Source organism: Magallana gigas, chromosome 1 (assembly GCF_963853765.1).
Source record: "Magallana gigas chromosome 1, xbMagGiga1.1, whole genome shotgun sequence".
Taxonomy (NCBI): Eukaryota; Metazoa; Mollusca; class Bivalvia; order Ostreida; family Ostreidae; genus Magallana; species Magallana gigas.
In genome coordinates, this window is record NC_088853.1 from 6,867,399 (window position 1) to 6,893,270 (window position 25,872).

At 31.7% G+C, this 25,872-nt stretch overlaps 1 protein-coding gene across 1 annotated transcript in view; it reads left to right on the forward strand.

The window, feature by feature from the left end:
• Positions 1 to 1,155: 1,155 nt before the first annotated feature.
• Positions 1,156 to 25,872, forward strand: part of LOC105317633 (transient receptor potential cation channel subfamily M member-like 2) — a 32,717-nt gene continuing 8,000 nt past the window's right edge. The window contains exons 1-16 of the mRNA XM_034464686.2: positions 1,156 to 1,410; positions 6,104 to 6,359; positions 6,960 to 7,114; positions 8,058 to 8,232; positions 8,311 to 8,458; positions 8,588 to 8,699; positions 10,960 to 11,077; positions 12,336 to 12,616; positions 13,176 to 13,283; positions 13,360 to 13,422; positions 14,767 to 14,929; positions 19,311 to 19,412; positions 19,577 to 19,676; positions 20,199 to 20,430; positions 24,135 to 24,197; positions 24,365 to 24,517. Coding sequence (XP_034320577.2) covers positions 1,366 to 1,410; positions 6,104 to 6,359; positions 6,960 to 7,114; positions 8,058 to 8,232; positions 8,311 to 8,458; positions 8,588 to 8,699; positions 10,960 to 11,077; positions 12,336 to 12,616; positions 13,176 to 13,283; positions 13,360 to 13,422; positions 14,767 to 14,929; positions 19,311 to 19,412; positions 19,577 to 19,676; positions 20,199 to 20,430; positions 24,135 to 24,197; positions 24,365 to 24,517 — 2,274 coding nt within the window. The 5' untranslated portion in view covers positions 1,156 to 1,365. The remainder of the gene's footprint in view (positions 1,411 to 6,103; positions 6,360 to 6,959; positions 7,115 to 8,057; positions 8,233 to 8,310; positions 8,459 to 8,587; positions 8,700 to 10,959; positions 11,078 to 12,335; positions 12,617 to 13,175; positions 13,284 to 13,359; positions 13,423 to 14,766; positions 14,930 to 19,310; positions 19,413 to 19,576; positions 19,677 to 20,198; positions 20,431 to 24,134; positions 24,198 to 24,364; positions 24,518 to 25,872) is intronic.

Sequence of the window (25,872 nt, forward strand, 5' to 3'; positions counted from 1 at the left end):
TCTCATCCTTTTCTTCTAAATTTACAATAAGATTTCTTTTTTCAGAAATGACAGAATGGTGTTATTATCTGATTAAAATTAACAGCATTAGGGCAGAAAAAAAATTATAATTAAAAAATAAAATAGTGAAAAAGGATATCTTAATATATACCTTGATTTTAGAATTCAATAAAATTATCAAATCATTGTGTACGGTATTTGAACCAAAATAAAGAATGAATATTATATTTTAAATCCATATTTCAAAGAATGTACATTATACTACACATCATTCAAGATTGACCTTAACTTCAAAACAAAGTTCATTTGCAGACACAGGCAGTGCAGTAATTAATCTCAATGTGACAGAAAAAGATAAAGCTTAGGATTTTCTTCCTGTGGTAGGTTAATTAATACCAAAGGACAAATATTGCACAGCCTTCCTAGTATACAATGGTAACATTCTCAGCAGTTATCTCTCTTTGCCCATTCATTCTTATGCATAATTAAGGAATTTACCCACCACCCTAGCTCCAAACCAGAAGACATAGAGAACCAAACTTAGCATCAAAATATGTATTTCTGCCTACTAAACTACCATACCAAATTTGAACTTGATTGGGCAATCATAAAAAAAGTTATTAGACAAAAAACAGAAAATTTGTGGACGGAAGAGTGACAGACGGACGGACAGAAGGACGGACGGACAGAGTGATTACTATAGGGCACCCGCAAATCCTTGAGGGGCCCTAATTAATAAGCGAAATGTAATTCAAAATGTTGAATTTTATAAAAGGGGGGGATGTCATATAATCAGAATTATCTTGTGTACGATCTGTTACATTGTTGGAACTTTCTTATGTAAGAAGTTAAATAAAGTTAGCTTTATCCGGTCATACAACATGGCAGCATAAATTATTACAGCTTCATTTCTGTTTCTGTATGCCTTTTTAATTTTATTTTTTGTTTATAATAAAATGACATGTAAAATTAAGAGATGTGTGTAATGCCGGCTGATTCTTAAGTAGCAAATCAGCTGAATTGATTGATGTTTTGATAAAATAATCAATGTAAAAAACGTTGAGTTGATTGTTCAGAACGATATCATTTGTTGTGAAGCTCGTGTTTAAAAGATTACATTATAAAAGCTAAACATATTGTATGATGATAGACATTTAAACCGGGGTTCGTTGCTATAAGCAGTCCGTTTGAGATTGAAAAGAAAGAAACAACAGACGATAGTTTCGTCTATATGTAACTAAAAAAAGGTTTTGCTGATTTAATGTCACATTGAAATTGTAGAAAGATACTTCTGAAAGAACTAAGCGTGTCCTAATGATGTGAAATTGTGAATTGTGAATGTGAATTGTTATCAAAAATCAAAAGATGCCGACATTTGCAAATTCATCGACGATAGACCCTAACCATCAGGTAATTTTTTTTTCATAATTATTTATTTTTATGAATTTTGGTAACTATTTCCTTTTAATTAAACAAAGGTTTGTAAAACGTACAAAGCTTAACATGAATTATCATTTATGTGTATTCTAGTTTTTGACAATACTAATACCCGCAACTTTCAAATTATTACCGAAAATAATAAATAACAAATATCTGTTAGACAAATAAATATCAAATACAACAATGATCTTTGTAAAACGTGTAAACTTATTTCATCTTTGAAATATATAAGGATTATGATGATACATGCAATAAATAGCAAAACACAAACACGGGGAAACTATGAAAATAAAAATTACATGTGAGCTACGGTGAACTCCATAAGTTAAAATATAGAGTTAGACTAAACACAAATGTAACAGCATTGGGAACATTAACAGAAAAAAAAAATAATTTGACAAGAATATTTTGGAATAATTTCAATTCCTGGGAGCCATTTTACGTGGATATTGTTGTTGCTGCTTCTTTGTGTTATTTCGTGAATGCGTCCATTTTTAGTTTTAGTAAGATAATTTACTCTTCGATTTTGTTTTTGTCGAGGATGTAAATTGGCTGGGGAGTGCTACCAACGATTATCATGCAAATTGATACAATTTTGTTCCTTTATTTTTCACAATAGTGTAAATGTGTGTTATTGACGACTTCTATCACTACATAAGTAAAACTGTACACTCAGTGTACTTTAAGAACAATTTAACCCGCCGTATTTTAAAGATAATATTTTAAATGTCTCCGATTATTGTTCTGCATTGTTACTAAGTTGTTAACAACAGCTACCTTTAAACTATTAAGCAGCCACTTAGAGCGTTACAATTCAATAAACGTTAATTACAAATGACAGCGATTTAAATTGTATCTCTCTTGTGTTTAATCATTGGATATTATAAACTAGCTCAGTGAGGTCTAAAACGATGATTAACTGATTTCGATTTTATCCCTAGCTAATTAAATTAACAGTTTTATCTAAATGAAACATTGTAATTACATGAAAAATGAGTAAACTACGATGAAAGTGTTTTACTGATATAAGGTTGTCCTAGCCATTCATCAAATGTTCCGAAACGCATATCGCATGATTTCATTTCCTCGGGTTTCATATCCCACATATATGCAGTATAGCTACTGTTTGATAGTAACGAATCGTAAAACTAATTATAATAATTTATTTTGAAATAAAGCAAATAGATGGGGGGAAAAGGAAAACAGTGTCAGATGATAGGCTAACAGGGCCCGCAACGTTATTTCTTTTTCTTTTTTTACAAGATCAACAAGATCAACAATAGGATGGGATTCCCGCCCGGTAGAAAAGGATAAACGCACGATAGAACAGTATACACGCACAATAGGATAGGATTGATACACGATAGGAAAGGACAAACGATGGCCATGATCAAAGTATAATCTCGTTATACGATGTTCACGATTAAACTGAAAACGGCAGTATTTGAGAATCATTTAATATTTATTCGTTTGATGAGATATCGGCGCTTCTGATTGGTCGAAAAATTTCTTTGATACCTGCATCAATAAAATTTTTGCCGGATCTACTTTTCTCAACTGTTCTGATCTAACACTATTTATAGAACGGGAATTTCCAAGATAAAACACTGTCAACAAAATGTAAAGTTGTGTCTGTTTTATTGTCAGCAAACAAAATACAACTTTATAAATATAAAACCTTGAAAGTTTAACCTTAAACAAAATACACAACACAATATCTTATTCCTGAAACAGAAAATTGAGCGTCTTCTCACGATTTCGTCTGCTTGAGATCAATCAACATTACTGCGAAGCTGGTTGTTCCTTTTCCAGAATAATTAATAACGAACATATAGGCCCATACACTTTCACGGTAACACTGCTCTTCAAATTTGGTAACGATGATTTTACACAGTACCCTACATGATCGGTCATAAGAAATTCAGAATAAGCATCGTTATGAGTACATCAACTCCTTCCTTCGGCACATTCCAACCGGAAGATATACCATTTAAGTACATCACTGGCTATATAGCTACCACAACGTTTACAAAAGTCGCTTATACATACTATTCTTTATCGACATATCAACTATTTTCGTCCACGATCGCCTCTCCTTGGATGGTTATGTCCATTCGCATATTCCAGCGATCTCACACGAAAACTAGTTTTATTACGATTTTTCTGCACAGTGAATAATATCACAAGCTATCGCATGTATTTTCCTATCGTGTGCAATTGAGCCGGTTCAGATTTTAACTCACTATTTGTGTTTAATCCATTAAATTCAGTTCAATAGCTCTGCATCAGCTGAAGGCGCATCCATTTTGAATATTGTAGCTGTTGTGGTTTTGTATTCATACGCGCCGCTTCATTTACATTATTTACATTTTTGACCAATGACACTTCACATATTTTGATTTGAAAATGTTATATTAAATCATAAGAAATGAAGATAATAATTGTTCTATTGATCGACGCATCAAAGAAAAAATTGACCGGAAAACTTTTTCATCAATGCGCTACGCGTTTTCTTAAAAGAACACGTAGGAATCAATATATACGTGTAATTTCCTTTTTATCAACAAATGTCGAGTTGTTAATCATCACTGCATCAGTTATAGAATGTATAAAAATGACGAGTTAAAATTTGTTAACAAAAACTATGGGTTTAAATTGTAAATATTTTTTGAAACATTGTTTTCATTATCAAACACCCTAGCAGATCGCCGCGAACATTGCAGCCCGAGATCAAACCACACGGAAAATAGCGATTTCAATTAAAATACAACTCTTGTTCTAAATAAATATAAAATCTATCAAATCTGTATAAAAATATTAGGCATTAACACGAATTATATATGTACATACAAGTTAGATAAATGTTTACGCAGATACACATTCCGCTTACAATTAGTAAATATTGTTTTCATTTCAGCACACCCTTGCTGATCGCCGACGACATTTCAACCCAAGATCAAATATCACACTTGTTCAATTAAAATGCAACTCTTGTTTTAAGTAAACATAAATTATGCCATAAAAAACGAATTTTATTACATACTAGATAGTGTTTACAGGTATGCACTCAGTGTGCGATTTAACATATTCGATACACAGGTAAATATGTTACCTTGTCCCTAAGAACTTCGATAGTTTACATTTTTTTTGTGATCGGCTTCGGCCGATCACTGTTGTGTCGATATGAGAAATCCGGCAAATTGCTTCCACGTGTGCTCACATTCCGCTTGCATAAGTAGTTCTTACAAAAACTTGAAGTTTGGTTTAGTATTTATATAACATTTTACTCAGTTTGATTTCAATTCATTTACCTTAAGAGATGCAAACATACATAAAATACAGTTCGACCTGTTAATGCAAGAATGCACATTTTGTCTCACGCATAAGAATTTCGATCGAAAGATTCATTCAGTAATGCAGTTGACCTCGATGAACTGACCTCGATCATAAGAAGATGCTCCATGAACTGACTTCGATCTACTGATGTTGCATAATAGTAGCTAGAAAGACGGCTTGATTTATAAACAAGGTTACGTTATAATGCGACCTCAATTGCAAGTTATGATGGCATTCAATGTTTTTCAGTCGCATTAAATTATTTTGATACAACTCTTTCTTTGTAAACGTGTTAATGCTCTTTGAAGAGCCCTACTCAGTATTCTGAAGAAGATACATTAACATTTAATAATTACATGTACGTTAAAAATACAAAACTAGAGAAGGAGTTTACGAACGGCTTTCCCAAAATTTATTTCAAAATCAAATTTGTTGACGGTTTATAATGATGAAATTATGGTGTACATATTCAAAATATTCTATATTTTGCAAAAATACAGTACTTTTTAAATTATTTTACATCAAACTGATCATGTTGATTGCTTCTAGCTATCAATATATCATCATTGCCGATCATTTCTTTAAAAGGAATACTTGTGTTTCATTTTCACTGCTTACAGATATAATTCACATGTAATATTGGTTAATTGTTTTAAAGAATTATGAAATTAGTATCATGTTAGAAAGTTGAATAGGATTGTTTACATTTCTTGTTCGATCCATTTTCGTTTAAGAACGACTTGTAACTTTGAAAAAGATTTACTTGAGTATGAAAAGACACAAAACGGTTAACACGAAAAACGGCCTTTTAAAATTGAACGATAAACCTGATAGGATTAACGCATGATAGAACAGTATACAGGCACGATACGATAGGATTAATACACGATACGATATGATATGATTGTAAAAAAAATACGTTGCGTGTACCGTAACAGTTTTTTTTCAACTTGTTTTCTATGTGAAAATAGTCTATAAATTCATTAAAGCATCTTGTCGGCATACAATCTAAAACTAATTCACCGTACATTGTCTTAACAAATATGGTCAGTGAGGGCTCTATCCCCAAACTTGGTTTAGATATTTCATTGTTTTCATTACAAATGTTCACGCTGTGCTAAATGTAGGCTTTTAAAGGCACACATCAACATTCTTTTCTAAGACAAATGATATCATATTATTATTTGATTGATTTCATTTCATTGTTAAAAACAAGATGAAAAACAAGACATGAACATGTAATGCTTTTTCAGCAATTGTTAATCCTTTAAGAGATCACCGTGTAAAGCTGAACTAATCAGGATGTTGTTTGGTTTTGAACTTTAAGAGCACAATTGACGTTGACGCGTTATGGAAGAACATCAGGGAAGAAGTAAACACAACAAGAAAACCAAAAATCAATGAAAGTAATATCGAAAACCAGACGAATCAGTTATACGAAAATAGAAATAATGCCGTGAATATTAATTCAACGCCCACCATGGTGTTTTCTGTGATTGGAGACTCTGATAGCTTTGTACCCAGACCTTGGCCAACGACTCTCTTTCAGACAGCACTGATCGAGGCAGCAAAGAGTGGAGGAGGTATAACTGTTGATGTATACTTTTTTAAGTAAAACGAGTAGCATTGACACTGCCATTGCAAAAAAGGAGTAATCAATAAAATGAAACCTGAAATATTATATTCTTGTATACATAGTCAGTGTTGAACACTGACAGAATTGCACCGAAGAAAAAGCATTAAAAGCACTCCCGCTGTTAAATTGTTTGAGAATTACCATTCTCTAAAACAAAAAGTGATTTAAAGTACAACATTCTTACATTTATTTCATGTAAAAAATCAACCATTTTATTTATTGATTTATTTTTTAAAAAACAGTGTTACATACCAGAATTAACAGTTTCTAGGTTTTAATAATCTATGATATGTTAATTATGGCAAAAAAAGTTATTTATGGTCTACACTATATATATATATATATATATATATATATATATATATATATATATATATATATATATATAGAATTAGATCATTTAATCATATTGGTAACGAAAATGAATGATCAACAGACAAACATAAACACAGAAAGACAGAAAGCTACAAGTAGATGCTAGTCGTTTAATTCTTTTGAAAATATTACCAAAATAAAAAAAAAGAAAGAAATGCTTGTTTTGTTGTAGAGACTTGGATATTATTCCGCGAGAATGATGAAGTCGTTTCAAACGTCATACAGGAGGCATATGAACATTATGAGGCTATGGAATTTGGGAGAGACAGAAAGGACATTGGTGATCCAAATAGACATGTCAAACTCATCAACATTGCTGGCAAAAAGGTTATGTTTGCTGGTTTGGTTCACAAAAACAACTATATATATGACCTAGATGAACCTGTATATCTATTGTTTATTCTACAGTTTCACCGAGTCTATTTAATTTTACCTTAGATATTTTTATGACATTTTCTTGCATGTAGTTTTGCAGATGAAAGAATAATTCATTTACAACTTCGCAGTGTCTAAGTTTTTCAGTTTTTACTATAGTACCCTATGTTAATTTGTTGAAAAAGCGATACATTTACATATTTTCCCAATTTGTGTATTTCTGCCCTAGGCATTTCTTTCAAATAAATGATAACCATTGTAAAAGGTCGCCAAATGGTGTAATAAAACAACAACAACAAAACTTTCCCTCGTGGTTTGGTTCAGGGATATAATTAAAACCATTTTTTTCTGCAAAAATGGTACATTGCGGTAATAAATGGCCTATAAGAATATTTTTTAAAAATAAAATAACACATTTAAAGCGTAATATGTTTGTCTTAAAGCTCTGTTAATAAATTATATCTTAAAAAGTTATCACCCCCTCGAATGAATGAGTGAATCATACTTTTTCTTTCCGTGTTGCTTACAGTACCGGGAAACGATGACGCGTAAACGCAATTTTAGCATTTTACCCAATCAGAGTCATAACATAACAATTGCTTAAATAACAAACACTACATGTAATGTTATTTTTTTTTTTATGAAAACCAATGCAGAGGACAGTTAAAAGTTTGCACTTACGGCTACGTGAAATTTAGGAGATGCACAAGGTCATGTTTACTCGAACTGTACTCGGCCTTTTCAATTTCTTTTCTTCAGTGTGCAGTATTTAAACCGACACTTAAGATACATGTATCTAAATTTTGTAGTATTAACTGAATTAAGTTAAAAAAATGTTTTTCAGCTTGACGTAGAAAGTATAATTTTCAGCAAGTCAGGTTCTTTTTTTTTATAGATAAATCATCCCTCAAGTGATACTTCAGGAAATATAAATACAAACTTCCATTCTTATGAAAACACGCAAGCAGTTTATGAGATCAATGTCGGCGATGGCGAAGATCAGCTGCTAGAATTTGAAAAATATATTTCAAAACAGGAAGTTTCGTTCTTCAGTCCAAAAATGAATATAAGTAATGCTTATTTTGTGGATGTTATTCATTTCTATTTTGAGCTTTGTTGTTTTTTCATCTACATGTGAATTGTTGTAGAAATGCCGGTTCCCATAGCCATCATAGTTTGTGAAGGGGACTTGAAGACCATTGTACATATAGCTAAAGCACTTAAAGAAAACATCCCAGTGATCATTATGAAAGGATCGGGAAAAGCGGCAGACTTGGTGCTTGACTACATAGACAAGTAATTACTTTCATTGAGTTATACCACAACAATAACAGAAAAAGAGATTAAAAAGTTATCTTTTTTAAAAAAAAAATATTTTTGTGGACAAAATCATATAAATCACTGATGATCTTTGTTTATTTGTAGAAATGACGAATTTCGTAGAAAAGCCAGCATTGCATTCGGTATTCAATTTGATAATGACAAATATGGATTACTGCAAGAATATCTGGGAGAAATAATCAAACATAAGGATCTTGTAAGTTAATAATTTAAATTGTTTAGCTTTTTTTTCTAATGAAAACTGTAAAAAAAAAACTATTGTTATTTTGAATCAATATCGAGTACAATTATATCAACAGAGCCAATGTCGTCGTTAACATTGCTTCCCTCGTAGTTAACTTTTTTACATTTTTTTTTGTCTTTCTCTCCAGAACTAATAAACCAACTTGGCACAACTTTTCTTGTGTTAAGATATTTTACGCTATTCAAATCTTGGTTCCCCTTTTGATGGCATTCAATTAATCAAAGTACTGAAAGTACTGAAAAGCGCTAACCTAGCTTGGTTCTAAGAAAATTTACTGTGTGCAAGCGTAGGCGGAAATGAGCCTTATCGAAATTTTGGTTTATGTTTAATGAATATCAATTTAAAGTATCGAAGGCCAGATTTCTTTAAATATATGTTACTTTCTGAAGATGATGTGAATTAAGGTAACCCACTCCTCAATGTTGTTGTATTAAGATTTTCTTGAGAAGTATATCATTGAAATCTGTAGACAAAACATACTTAAAAATACAAAGATAATGGGGGGTCAGTATCCATCCCTCTGAGTTATGGCCTATTTAATTTGACCTTTTCGCACCTAAAATGCAACATTTCATCCTGATTAGGATTTTTTGTCAGTTTTTTTGATTAAGCAAACTTATTTCTTCAAATATTGTTTTTAATTATGCACAATGGTCACACTGAATAGAGGGATTACGCAAAAAATTTGTACGAAGCTGCATAAATTTTTGTGTGACCTTTTTGCACTTAAAATAGACAATTTCTATAATAGTTACAATTTGATTTGAAATAAAAACTTTTTGAATATCAAGAATTTTATAAGATTAATCAAATTTGCCTAGATGTGTATTCAGTATCATTTTGACATAATATAACATGGGGTTCAGTGATGTCAAATTTTAGATATAGGGCTTCAAAGGTAAAATTCTCGCAAAATTTGGCTTAAAAAATTTCAGATATGTTCTATATATTTGCATGATTTTATGCTAAACGGCTATCACATTCTCAAGATTTGATTTTGTACATGTCACACAGAACCTATAAAATATGTTACAAACCTATCAAATGTTAAAAATGTGAATAATGAATAAAGTATAATAAAAAGAAAAGTATATTTAAAATTCATAAATTGGTTGTTTCGGTCATTTTCGTCTAAGAAACCTTCCGCACGAAAAAATAGTTCCCCAAAAAACTTGTTTGTTTCTTGAATTCACATGGATTTTCTTTATGAATGTTGTGTAATTATGAAATAATAATCTATCTGTGATTATTAAATAAATAAAATCTATTCATTTCAAATATAATGATCATCTGCGCAATGAAATCAAAACATGAGGAGTGAGATACCTTAAAGCTGAACACGACTTGTATATGGATACTTGCCTGAAAAAAGATATGTTAAAATCACAAATTATACCTTTTGAACAGTAATTTATCACAGTTTTTGACATTTTCTTGCAAAGAATCGATTTTATTTTTCTATATTTTAGCTTCTGAATACGCACTATATTTTTTCATCACTGCGTAGCATCCCGTGCTGATGTACGTAAGCCCCGCAAACCAATCGTCACCCAGATAACTGGTTCCCTATACCTCTTACCAGTTTAAATGATGTTTATTTATGCTCATAGAGGGCAGTTATTCCTTGCACCGGAAATAGAAGTCTAACGACAATAAAGCGCTGAGCTATGCTTAGCGCTTTAAAAAGAAGTCGCATGATACAATTTAACGCTGTGCCATTCCGTCGACTGAATGTTAAAAGGTATGACAAAGTAACTGAATGGTTGAGCTATGTCATTCAGTTATCTTTCAATTATAAATTTCAATCATCTTTCAGTTGACTGAACTGGTTCATCTTTTGGCTGTCCTTGATTTTGTATAGTTTCTTACGGAAGAAACAACTATCGTCTTACGCGTGAGACAAAATGTGCATTCTTAAATTTACAGGTCGAACTGTATTTGATGTATGTTTGCATCTCTTAAGGTAATTGAATTGAAATAAAACTGAGTAAAATGTTATATAAATACTAAACCAAACTTCAAGTTTTTAGAACTACTTATGCTAGCGAAATGTGTGCGCACGTGGAAGCATTTGCCGGATGCCTCATATGGACACAACAGTGATCGGCCAAAGCCGATCACAATAAGAAGTTTTAAGTTATCTAGTTTTGCTTTCGAGATACATTTCACAATAATGATGAAAAACGGTAACCCAATGCTTTTTGTTTCTTAGGTTGGAGTGTTTGACCTTGATCATGATGATCCCCTGAAGCTGTCAAATATTGTAGGAGAGACAGTAGTAAGTTGCTGGTCCATGGAACATGTCATTGCAACTACAGATAACGCACCAGGTATCATACGTTTCATTGCCAGGTATTGATATTGATTAAACAAATCGTGGCTGTAAGTAGGCTAATAGATGCGTAAGTCTCGTTATAAAAAAACCAGGACGGCATTTGGTAAAAATACTTAACTAATTATTTTTGTACTTTACCCCCCCCCCCCCCAACATTAACAGAAAGCTTTTCTCAATACATCAGTAGAAAGATGTTATCTACAATCTGTATTATTTTAATTGTCTTTGAGGGATATATTTTTAAATGAATTCGTCCCCTATAATGGCCGATTTTTTTTATGACAATCTAGTTTTTGAATTTAAGAAAATTAATTACATGGTAACATTTTAATTTTAGGTGTATGCTGTGATGAGATTTACGTTTGAAATTTGTATTTTGTATTCTGAATCTGAACAGATTGCGGTACCTCAACACAAATGACTCATTAAAAAGTTTGAAAACAATATAACAGAAGACAGATAGCACTACATTATCTCATCAAATATAGCGCTCGAGGTTTTGTGATTATTTTTTTATTATTCACGGAAATAAAAGCTAGGGGGGCATGTTTTTTCTGCGCATTAAATTTAATAAATATAAATACTTGACATCGTCTTAGTTCTTCTGCTGCATGCTGTATATCTTGCTTTATCCTCTATCCGAATTGAAACATAATATTTTATGATGAATATGATATAATATCATTTTTAAACTTTTAGTACTGTACGAACTCTAAGAATGAGGTTACGGGTATGTACATCAGTACATAAATTTGATTTATGATACAAAACAACGATTGTAGTTAAATAAGCTGTTGTTTTTATGTACTTTAAATTTTAGCATTTTGTCAATACATCATTAAGTCTAGTAGCCGAAATAAGACACAAGCCGCCAAAACACCGACTAATGTAAACGAGAGAGAGAGAGAGAGAGAGAGAGAGAGAGAGAGAGAGAGAGAGAGAGAGAGAGTACATCTACCTTTAATGTCTTTTCTCCAGCCAAAGTAGTCACTTTTCGTTTAGATAGCAATTACTTATACGTACAGTGTAACAAAAGGACACTCACGATCAAAAAGATATACATGTATGTTGGTTCTCGAAATTCTAAATTGACCAGTATTGACCCCAAGTTCTTGTATATTGGAATTTTACTAAATCTAAATATAAGCCTACTCATTTCTCAGTTATCACGACGGCATACTATATGTTGAATTAAAACATTTTATTTGATGAAAAACCTATTTGATATTATGATATCCATTATTTCTATAAAGAAAATTCGGAAACAAAAGAAGACACATCGGGACAAGGCAGTTCGAGTTTTCCTGATCATGGACGTACACTCAAAGGTTTTTCCTTAACTTGGAAATTATTGCTAAAAAATTCCGTTAGTCCAGAGGAGAATATTTTAAACCAAAGTTTGGAAGGATTCAAAACGGAGTCAAGACCACATGTCCTTAATCCGAAGTATTCCACGCCTACATCACTCCCATTATATTTCTATTTTGTATACCAGCTTTTACAAGAATCAAAGCGTTTAGAAGAATGTGGACCAGTGAGTTGACACATGTCTATTTTATTTCAAACCGTTTCAGTAACCTGTCCGAAGCTATTGTTTCCATCCAATTTTAAACGGTTTTTAATAAATTACGCATACCTGTAAAAGAAATATAATTTTCATAGATGAAAGGGAAAATATTCAAGATATATATTAATTGACACAATATTTCAACGCCATCATCCTGGTACTTTCATAGCTATTACAATTTCGTGGTGTATTGAAACCAGAATCGATAGAGCGAGGGGACGTTTGAAAACATTATTTTCATTTAAGTGGATGAATGTTGTATAGGCACAAAGGTATTTATAAAAATAAAAATAATATAAATATCAAGCAAAATCTGATGGAAGCAGGAACTTTGGACAGTATGATAATATTCATAATAATACTTCATGCTAATTATTCTTAAATATGTTTTAAAGTAGCCCAAGTTCGTTCGACCACGTTTGTAGATTTAGCATTACGATGGAATGTAGACAACAACATGTATTAACGACATTTTTCATCGTCAACTGAAATATCACAGTTAAATATAGTGTTTTCAATTCTATAGATTCTTCTTTTGGAAGCTTTAAAAGCGAATCGATGCGACTACGTGAGAGTCTTGTTGGCAAAAGGTGTGAAGTTCAAAAAAGCGGATTTACCTGAGCTGTACGGACAGGTGTGTATATTTTTGTTAGAGTATTTGTGTTCCAGCTATCCGCATTTTTTTCTATAAACAATAATATTCCTTTTAGACTGTCGCGTGCGAGGGTTGTAAGGAAGATCCTCCTTGTTTGCACATAGAGTGGATTTTAAAGGTGAGACTATTTCATTCCGTACTTTTACATTAAGTAGGGAAGTGTATTAATGGTTATATTTTTTTCTTTAAAACTTTGGAATTTTCAATTTTAAAGTTTTTTTTTTTAAATTTACCGTTGTTAAACTTTATATATATATATATATATATATATATATATATATATATATATATATATATATATATATGAGATATCAAATCGGTCAATTTTTAGTACTCGGTTACTCGGACGTTTTTCCGAACGAGTATCCAGGTACTCAGTAAAAGTGTAAATAAATATGAACAAGTACATTGATAACTGTAAAACCTTGGTCACTTTTGTAGTTTTTTAAAGCCTTTGCCTAAGACCGTTTGTAACAGCATGTAATCAAACACAACCATATCAACAATCGCACGTGTAATATCATCTGTGTCTTTTCGCGAGAATTTACGGCTTCTTGGAGAATTGACGAAATTCGATAAAGTCGGTTGTTTTTCTGGAGTTTCTGGCCTGTCAAATTCCTCCTTATGTTTAAGTAGAATGTGATTTAACATGTTTGTCGTTCCCCCCGTATAGGATAAGTTTACTTCGCACAGCTGACATTTTATGTTTTTTGAATCTTCAGTTCTTTAAAAATATTTCCAGACCTTTGAAGTCGATGGCGGCATTTTAAGTCTGTTCAATTTCTCTTCTGTGTGCTATCTAATTTATATAATAGACTATATAAACGATGTTCAGTGAAAACGAATCATTAAAGTTGGCCAAAAATAAGGGTAGAAGACAGCCAAAGGTGAGAAAAGCTAGGTAACAGGTGGTTGGTCACGATAATTACTATATAAACACTGCCATAGGCGATAACTGTCATTTAGCAGATTTAGAGGCGTCGGAAATCCTAATTACTGTATGTACAAGTGCAATGGACATTTAAAGTTTTAAACTTGATGTTTTAATGCCTTATTAAATAAACTTAGAACTATTAAAAAAATATACATCTGAGTAACCGCGTACCGAACTAAAAAGTTGCAATTCCAATTTTGAAGTTGGAAATCCAAGATTAAAGTTGAAAATTCCAACTTTAGTGTTGTAAATTTTTAAGTTAAAGTTGATTTTTAATTTCAACTTCATAGAATAAAATTCCAAGATTGAATTTGGAAAATCTTACTTTACAGTTGGAAAAATCACCAATTTGATTTTTAATTCTACGATTAAAGTTTGAAATTCAAATTTTAAAGCTGGAAAATTCAAATTTTAAGTTGAAAAAATAAAGAAAAATATTAACAAAGTGGTACTTTTATGCTAATATAATATAGATATTAATGAATAGCAAAATACAAACCACAACTTATTTAAAATTTATCTTTTTAGCAACTAGAGGAAGACGAGACAAACAATATGTGTCATGTATACAAGTACTTGAAAAACATGGGAGGAAAATGGATATATTTCCCATCGCCAGAGGATGTTGTAGCAAACGCAGCTGAAGCGTTGTGTCGCTCAGTTTTAAGATATGAAAAATGCCAATGTTGCGGTAAAACTCTTTCATAAGATTATAAGAAAATCAAAGTACTGAAGTACTGACGGGAGTTGATTTTATCGATTATTATTCATTTTAAAATCAACGACATGGTTTTTTTTTTTGCTTGGCAAGTAGTTTATAATCTATCTTAAAATAATGCACATTTTTATAATATGAATTCTCGGACTTTTCGGACAAGACTTTTGAGAAAACCCCCGTATGAATCGTGTTGTGTTATGATTAAATATAGAATTGATTCCATCAAACTATGTATAAGTAATCGAAATATTCGATAAAATGTATTGATCCAAGCAATAATGAACTCTAGTCTCTTTTAACCAGATGATCGGCTGTCTCCGTTGATCTCCAAAAAGCAAGAGAATGTGAACACCAGGTCACGTGATAGCTTGATGACGCGACATCTAAATATAGAATGACCATCTGCTTGTCGGAGATTTACGGAAACAGTCGATGGTTGAACAAGACTTTATTGAACTCTGGCGTATGAATACATACGACTGTAAAAAAAATCTAAATTGTTCATACTATTTAACTTTTTTACGAAATTGTTCGTATATTTATTTGATGTGACTATTTCAAGGTATTCATAAATAGGTTTCTTAAAAACCAATGCATCAAGGTACATTACATCGAATTTATCGATTATATTCAAGAACTAAATCTTGTCAGCGGTGATGGGTTGTGCTTAGGTCCAAACACTGTTTCACTTTCGGTTTGCCAGGTTAACTGCATAGGAGAGTTGATTAAATAAAATCAACTCCCAGAAAGGTTTACATCTTATCCTTATTGCCTGGGCTCTTTTCTTTCAAGCAGTTGAGAAACATCTTTGACATTGGAATCTAAAATGAAAACAACTATTAAACAAGATCACAGCTCAGCAGAGCATCCCTCGCGACATGAAATATTGTGACGAAATGCATTAATTAGAAATAAAATATACATGTAATTGAGGAGACCAAATTGTTTTGTGGAATATTACGGCATATATTATACAAAGATACTTATTATAGATATATTATGCATATAAACTTAGGCAATAAAAATATGACACTAGTATTAATCTTCTTAAAACCACTTTCAATTCATAATACATAATATTTCATTTATTCCATATCCCCAGACTCTTTTTGGTGAAGACTTTGTTGGTTTCGGGAGGGGAGGGGGTGTTACATTTACGTGGTTGTACTGTTCGTCTATTCCTAGTGGAAACACAACATACGAAAGTTTAGCCATTTAGTTTCATTTAGTGACATAGATTAACCATAAATAATTCAAATTTGTTATATATAAATGAAAAGTAGCAGAAGATTTATAGTAAGCTCTGATGAAAATTCAAGTTTGCATGTCGTATGTCAACCTAAAGTAATATACCTGCAGCTATTTATTTGGAACGATTTTCTCCATCACTACATAACGTTTATTTTTTTACCTTCAAATCAAAAAAAAAAAAAATAAATAAAAATAAATAAAACATATATCAAATTGTTAACTTGAACTGTTTACTTTCACTTAATTAGTTACAGAGAAGGGAATTGGAAGTCAGTGTTGTCAAGTCATACATTAAGTTTCAATTTTAAATATTGTTATTATAACGATATCTAAAATAAATATTTAATCAATTAACTTGAAATTAAAAGGGTGTGACACATTTCCATGCCAAAGAAGTGTACGACGTTTGATAAACATTCGTGCGAAAGTTTTCTTTGAAACTTGTTCAATGAAACTTGTTCATTGATATCCCTTTCGCAACAAATTGTGTGAGGGGATTATAAATGTTAAGGTATGATTGACATTGAGACAAACCCTATTATAAATGTGCAGATATGACTGGTATTGAGAGAAATTCCAAACAAAAATATTGAAGCTTTTTTAATTACCTACCTCTACTAGAAGTTATATAGCAGACATATTTGGGATAAAAAGCAAAGCACTGAACGTATAGTTTATCGTCTTCAAAACTTTGTCATTCCATGTTGTTATAAATTCGAATGGGGGACGCACTATGTAGTAATGTTTCGTTTTTATAACATAGGGAATCTATTTTTGGGAGTTGATTTTAATCAACTTTCCTATGCAGTTACTCTGGCAAACCGAAAGTGAAACAGTGTTTGGACCTAAGCACAAATCATTTCCGCTGACAAGACTTAGTACTTGAAAATAATAGAAAAATTCGATGTAATGTATGCTGAAGCATTGCTTTTCAAGGAATCTTATCTATAAACACTTTGAAAATAGTCAGATTTTATATAATACGACCAATTGAGATATTTTTGTAGTGTCATGTGTTCCTACGCCAGAGTTTAATAAAGTCTCGCGGCTGTCTCCGTAAATCTCCGACAAACAGAGAGGCTCTCTTGCTCTTCGGAGATTAGCAGAGACAGCCGAGCGTCTGGATAAACGAGACTAGAGCTTGATATCAATAGTTCTTGGATCCATACGACTTTTTAGAATTGTTTTGATTACAAATACATAGTTTGAAATCTATCTTAAAATATTACAAAACATGATTTATATGGGTTTTCTCGAAATTCTTGTTGGAAAAGTCTAAAAATGCATATAATAAAAAAACGCGTAATTCAAATACAGACTTGAAACTAATTGCCATGCAAGATACATGTAAGTTGATTTTAAAATAAATGATAATTGATAAAATCAACCCCCGTCAGTACTTCAGTACCTTGATATTTATTAAGCCTTTAAAGAAATTTTGATTGATTTTTTTCTCTTCAAAATACCGTTATCTTTGTGTAAAGGCAATAAATTCAAACACTTTTCCTGAAAACCCTGTAAAATTTGTGGAATTTTGTTCACGACATTTAAACAATTTTTTCTTGTAAAGTTGTCATAAGCAGCCATGGGGGGGGGGGGGGGGGGGGCTTGTATTTCTTGGTTTTTTTTCTCTTTTAAAATGATGTAAGCTAATGTTCTTCCCGCTACCGAGGTCAACATTTGTGTTATTGACTTTTTTTAAGGGTTTACAACCGACGTTGATGCTTAACAATTTTTAAGTTAAAGAAACCTTCAACATTAATTTTCCCACGTTTATCACATTGAAAATTTAGTCTTAAACAACACAAAGTTAAAAACCTTCTAAAGAAGATTTATATAAAGTAATCAATACAATTTTTACGTATACTTAATTAAGTATTACAACATAAAGTCCACTTTTGTGGACATTGAAATAGTATGATATTTTGATATTTTACATGAAATGGACATTGTTGGTAACTTAACAAGAATACTTTTTGAAAAACGTGATTACGTTTTCCATACTTATGTAGCAATATAACTTCATCACCTGCATTTGGTGTTTTGATCAACAAGGGCATGTTCTTCATATGAACAGTTTCTAAGGCAGGGCAAGCTACTGACAAACAAGTTGATAAAACAGTTTCGTTTGAAGTTATCTTTTCGCAAGTTCTATGGTCGATACAACGACCTTGTCAACAAATACAACCTTCCACTGGGTCGCATGCTGACTGACGTTTTTCATACTAATTGTTAGACAATAATTAATCACCTTATTGTCTACGGACTTTTTGGGAGTTGATTTTAATCAACTTTCCTATGCACTTACTCGGGCAAAGCGAAAGTGAAACAGTGTTTGGACCTAAGCACAAATCAATTATACCGCTGACAACATTTAGTTCTTGAAAATAATCGATAAATTCGATGCTATGTATTCTGAAGCATTGTTTTTCAAGAAAACTTATTTATTGATACAATGAAAATAGTAAGATCTTAAATTGCACAGACAGTTAAGATATTTTTTAAAGTCGTATGTATTCCTACGCTAGAGTTCAATGTAGTCTCGTTCAACCAGACGTTTGTCTGGCTCCGTTAATATCTGACAAAACAGAGTCTCTCTTGCTTGTCGGAGATAAACGGAGACAGCCGAGCTTTTGGTTGAACAAGACAAGAGTTTTCAATCTTGCCTGGATCCATACAATTTCTTAGAAATATTCCGATTACTGATACTACTTGCCATGCAAAATCACATATCGTTGATTTTGAATAAATGATAATCGATAAAATCAACTCCCGTCAGTACTTCAGTACTTTGATTTCAGTTTTTCCCGATTTCGACATCATGACCGGTCAGCAGAGAATGCTCACTCCTCCTAAACACCTTATCATACCTCTATCTTTTTAGAGGTCCGTGTTGCTGTGCTTTAAATTTGTATTTCGTTTTATGGATTTTTGAAATGGTTGACAGTTTGTTGTTGTTATTTTTCATGGACAAGGTTTCTTACAGCTGACATCGACATTACAAGTATTAAATCCCTAATCATTACACGGAGGTTTAATAAAAAAAACTACATTAATTTGTTGACGTCAATAATGCATACATTTTTATTTTGATTTGCATCAGCACAAGATCAGTCAACTATTTCGGATATCTTACTTTGGGCAATCTTCGCCAATAGAAAGGAAGTAGCGGAAATATGCTGGCTTAGAAGTGAAAACCATCTATGTAAGTTAAGAAATAAATTAAATTTGATATTGCATCTGCACTGCCGATGATAAACGTTTGACGAAAATTGTACTGATAAACATGGAATGAAGTAAGCTTCGATATGTATGTTCTATTGACCGGATTGATGAGTTCTGAATTGTTTTTGGTTGATATCTTTGCAGTGACGGGCTTAGTGTGTTCGGCTATTCTCAAAAAGCTATCAAAGAAGGCCAACAATCTCAAAGAACAGATTTTGTCAGTAGATTTGGAGGAACATTCAAAGTATACTATAATTTAGTCTTTATTCGAACTAATGTACAAGAAACTTAATACTTTAGAATTTTGATTTCTAATACAACGTTTTTTTTCATATAGCTACTGGCCACATAGTCTTAAAATTGTGATTTGCGCTTTAAGAAAATTTTTGCCGACAAAAAAAAATGATGAAACCCCAACAAACAGAAAACATGTACATATAATCGAAAGCATGCATTTTTTTTTAGAGATGTGAAACATTTTGTTTTTAAGTTTCAATGTTATTTTTTATTATTCATGACATACGCTTTATGTTGTATTTTAAGCATAAGTGATATAGGATTGATATTTAAGATCTTTCTGAAAGCAAATTTAAAAATTAACAATTTAGTGGATCAAGTAATTTGAAAGAACATAAAAATTCTGAATTTATATATATATATATATATATATATATATATATATATATATATATATATATATATATATATATATATATATATATATATATATATATATATATACACAGATATAATGGGGTTTTTTCAGGTTGTTTGAACAGCGTTGCATCGCATTGATGAATAGTATGTACAACGAAAACCCAGAATACGCCATTGATTTGATGGATGACGAGGCGCATGTCTGGGGAATACATTCTAGCCCTCTTGTCTTTGCTTATGAAAATTTCATGTATGATGTTGTTGCCCATACATGCTCCCAGAAAAATATGAACAAACTGTGGTACAACAAACTACCGCCTGATCTTAAACCGTTTTTGAAGGTAGAGATACTTACACATCCCAAAGTTCAATTGACAATCAAATGTGGGTTTTTTTCAGAATGTGATTTTAATTTTTTTTTCTTTAAAGCAATTTTTTTGTTGTTGCCTTTTTACGCTTGTGCTATAAAAAGAATCGGATTTTTTTTTTTTACAAAAATGGTCAATATATTAGTTTTTTTTATCAATTTATATAGGTATATATTTAGAGTCTGTCTAATATTTGAAAATCTAAAATAATCCAAATTAGGAAACGAAAAAATCAATAAGAATATCTTCAAAATTTAAGAAAATTAGAAAAATGCCGTCTAAGCAATATCATTTTTAGTTCAAATATTTATACAATTCAGTTGTATAAACTGATAGATATTGTTAGATTTTATCCTTTCATCAAATGACTAAAACTTTATATTTCAGATATACACAAAAATAATTGATTCTTTTATCATTCTTTCAGTTGAGGAAACATATACTGACCTTTACCTGATCTTTTTGCGAAAATAAGACGATCAATTCGATTAAGTTATACTATCATTTTGTAATTTGGTCTGTTTTACTGTAAGAAAATTTAATGCATTTCTGAGAAGTATGTATGATAGAAAAAAGAATATCCCTCTCCAGATATATTCGATCCAGATCCTCACAGATAATCTTTGTAGTGCTAGCACGTAAAGTGTTTAGACTTTCCATTGTTTACGTTTTTTTTTTTAACATGGATGAAATCCGAGCTATCATATTATCGCAATATAAGACCAGTATAAAGCTACAGTGAGCCTTAATACTCTTTCTGATCCAAATTAGCGAGACGCAGAACATTAACTTTGCCTGATCGAGTCACCAAACTGATGTTTAATCACAATATTACATGGAAAACAAATGTAAACAAGTAAACAAAATCGAAGCTGGGGAATTTCGCTTTCTTTCTGCTCCATCCCACAGTATTAAAAAATAAAAACAGTATCTAGGGAAAGTACATATAAATCCTACCTTGTTTTTTTTTAATCCTATGCCTATTCCCGCCCACGTTGGTTGTAGATGAGTTAAATTCCCAGTTATATCACCGAAGTCCACATGTTAATCATGATCACAGCTGCAAGCGCCGATGTGATGTAGTCAACCTTGACACGTAATCAGACGACTTAGGAATTTCATGATTTCGCAAGATATAAAGAAAAGTTGATTTTTTTTTCAGTTTACCTTTCTTGAAACAATCTAACATAATAATTAATCATATTTATTTTGGTAGATGATTTTTAATTACAGAAATACCCATATCTCGTAATATTTCATGAATAAGGGGCGGGGCTTATGCAAACTTTTCTTAATCACACGTGGTAGCATTCTGATACCTTCTTTAACATAGCTGAGATATGTTTCTACGCCAGTGTTCATTTAAATGTCGTTCAACCGTCGGCTGACTCCGTTCATCTCGGACAAGCAGAGAGTCAGTCTATTTTTAGAGTTCGCATCATCAAGCTATCACGTGACCTGGTATCTCTTACTTGTCGCAGATTAACAGAGATAGCCGAACATCGGAATGAACGAGACTAGAATTCATTATTGGTTGAATCCAAACAATTTTTGTAATATTTGGAATACCGATATATAATTAGATAAAATTTTAAATATTACACAACACGATTCATCAGAGGTTTTCTCGAAATTCTTGTCGGAACAGTCCGAGAATGCATATTATAAAAATGTGCGTAATTTAAATACAGATTATAAACTACTTGCCAAGCAAATTAACATATCGATGATATTAATACATCTATATCTTAAAAAAAAGAAAGAAATATTTTGAAAAGCATTATAGAAGAGAAGTTGCTCAGAATAACGTTTGCAATAATAATTAACCACCTAAGTTTCGTTTAATTGCCCTTTTATGAGATAAAGGGTCGATCCCTGAAACAATCTTTCCCAAATATCTCAAAAACGGGAACAGATTTCGAAACACTTCATGAACAAAATGTTTTTAGAATAAAAAGATCTTTCATTTGATATCAAGAGAAAGAGGCTGACCCCTCAACCTAATGGCCAAGAGGGGTCCAAAGTTTTTAATTTATATCTTTTCATTATAAATATTTTGTAATGCATCTTGGAAGCAAAATGGTTAGCTTTCAGTTATTTACCTATGTATGTTAAAAGTTTTCTGATCTGTTAAATAATAAGGGGTTTAAGGGGTCTGGAAGTCCAATATTTTGATCATCTTAAAAAGGAAAGATATTTTGAAAACCATTATAGAAGAGGCTTAGAATAACGTTAATAATAATTTTTAACCACCAAAGTTTCGTTTAATGGTCCCTATCAGGAGATAAAGGGTCGGCTCCTAAAATATCTCAAAAACGGTAATAAGTTTAGAAACACTTGTTGAACAAAATGGTTTGTTTTTTTTTTTTGTAAATAAAAAAAACTTTTATTTGGTATCAAGAAAAAGGGGCTTGCCCCTCAAATTAGGGGACAAGAAGGATCTAAAGGTTTCCAATCAAAGCTCTTATACATGTATCAGAAACAAAACAAGCGCGAGAAGTCCAATTTTATGATATATTCGTTAATAAGGGAATAAAGAAATTGAAGAAAAGAGTCTGTTTAAAATCAAAGGATTTCTTCTCTTTCTAAATCCTATTTAGCTGGTAAATAGCAAAATAAAGGTCATGCATGTATCTCAAATTCTAAAATCGGACGGAAGACCTCCTCGTTGCACACAACGAGATCGTGTCTTACAAAGGTCTTCCGTTTCCAGCGGAATACCTTATTGTTGTCGTACCGTTTCTTATTATATTTTTTTTTCCAAATTTTGTGCTCGCGATTTCTCAAAAACTATTCAACCGATTTCAACAATTTTTCCACAGATGATGGAACGTGGCTTGAATTTTATATGTTTTTGAAAATTTTGACGACACTTCCGTACCGATTTACGGCTGATTTAGTAATTCTTACGACCTATTTTGTGGGAAGGGTGTGTTCTCAGAAACTCTGCGCGATAAGACTCTGAAATTTTCAGGATATGGTAAGTAAAGATTGAAGTTAGGCCGTATTAAGTTTTATGCCAGTGGCTGTATTCCTTGGAGCTCAAGGAGGCACGGAATTTGGGTACGAATTCTGCCCCCCCCCTCTTTTTTGTCTGCAGAATTTCTCCGAAATGACTGCATAAAATTACCTGCAATGTTCTTTGAAAATACATTCTGACAATATTTCACAGCCCTTTTTGTCATTTTGAAAAAAAAAAAATTTCCGGTTGTCCGTTTCCTTTCCCGCAAGAAAAAAGAAACCGTTTCTCCTCGACATCTCGGAAACAATTAGGTCTTGGACGACCAAACTTTGTCTGTAAATATAATTAAACTATTTTGTTTTGTTCCTCGTAACTTCCGGTTGTCACCGAAAGTAATTATGTTTTTACGTCTTTAACTCATCGTCCGAATAGTCAGCGATATCACAGCGATGAAAACTTTATTTATAAAAGTAGAGTTATCGGACTTTGAATTTAACGGAGCGACTCTGATTACACCACAAGACGTTCCGAGATAAAAAAAAAAAAAAAAAAAAAAAAGCAAGAAAATCAAATGCCGCCGGTAAATTGTTTCGATTATTTTTCACCATTGGCAGATAGCACGGAAATTATTGATCGGTTAGATAAAATAGCATGATTATTTGTTGTTATTTTACTTTTAACTGATATAATATTGTTTTCATTACTAATGTTTCAGTCAGCAATCCACAAGCCGAAACAGTTCTTTACTGCACCACTAACAAAATACGTATTCAATTACGTAAGTAAAATATCAACAACGGTATGAAAGAAACTGGTTTCTCATATTATGGTCTATCATATCCATATTAACAATGTTTCATTGAGCTTTTGAAATTTTTTGTGGTTAAACGCAATTGTACTGTGTGGAGAAATGTTGTTTTTTATTATAAACGTTTAATGTTTCAGATGTTGTTTTTCACAATGTTGGTAATGTACAGCGCATTTGTACTCACGAGTATCAGCACCAAATATTACGTACAGGGCATCGCTAGAATCTTTGAATACTACGTATATTTCTGGGGCGCTGGAGATTTGATTGAAGAGCTCACCAGTTGTTTCGTAAGTCTAAAAAAAGTCTTCATTTTTTTTATATTTGAAGAAGTGGCATAATTAAGATTCAGAGAGTATACATTAGAAGGATATGTTAGATTGATTCCATGTAATCAAAAGCGAGCACATGCACTTGTGAGATCATAAATTCGATAAATGCAGTTAAAATGTACTGAAAAATTGAAAGTAAGCATAAAGAAAGTGGGCACTTAAGATGTACATTCGGCAGGAATCTGGGCGCATAAGGAGAGTGAAAATTTCATCAATTAATCATAATTTTTCGAATTATAACCGTTATTTGGTTTCTGTTGGATGTGGAATGAGTGGAAAAATATTTGTAATGCAAAAGGTTTTATCATAATACGGGTCTAAATATAGCAACACGATGCAATTCATGCAAAATCCTTCTTATTTACAACTGTTTTTAAATGATTTTGTTGTTTCTGGGTCTTCTCGCCACAAATTTAAAACGTGTAAAGATAACACATTTCAACATTAAAAAAGTCGCTTTTTAAAAAAAGATGGAGAGATGACCCAGAGATGACTAATTATGTACTTTTTGAAATTATTTTTTGAAGGATAAAAAACAAAGACCATTGATATGACAGTGTTGTTCCAAACAGTACTTTACATCGCATATTGACAAGTCTCACATGGCTCAGTGGTTTCGTACTGGATTAGTAAATACAAACATGCAGTGTTTTGGATTCAAATCCAACTGGTGGTCTTTTTTTTTTTAAATTAAAACTTTTTTGTTTTAGATGTTTGTTATTATAACATAATGTTGAATTATAATATACCGATAATTTTAAGTTGTCGTTATTGATTTCTAGATCTGCTGTACGAACACTATTTTCTTTTCTTATTACTAGTTTTTTTAGGATATACACAATATATAATTTCATTAAAATGTTTGCATAAACATTTCCAATATAACTAGTGATCGGTTTACCTCTCATTGTCATTTTTGAAAGCTTGTGAGTTTTTCAATAACCGGAATAGCCATGTACTTCGACTCTCAACATAATATATTATGACATAGCCTTTTGAGGTTATAGACATTTAACGAGGCCGGGTCTAATTAGTTCTGCCCTAGATTTTTTAATGAATTTTTTTACCTGAATTTCTACTGATATAATTATTATTTTAAGATTAAAAAATAAGACATTTACCACACCGTTTGTTTAGGGGGTCATCTCAAAGTTTGTTAATCTTTAACATAGGACCCTATGGGATTTCGCTTGAAATGTATCAATTTTGCACATTTTTTTAAACTTCTGCCCTAGGGATTTCTTTTTCCGTTCTACATATTAAAGTTATTGCTAAAAGGCATCAAATGGTCATATAAAAAAACCCTTTTACCT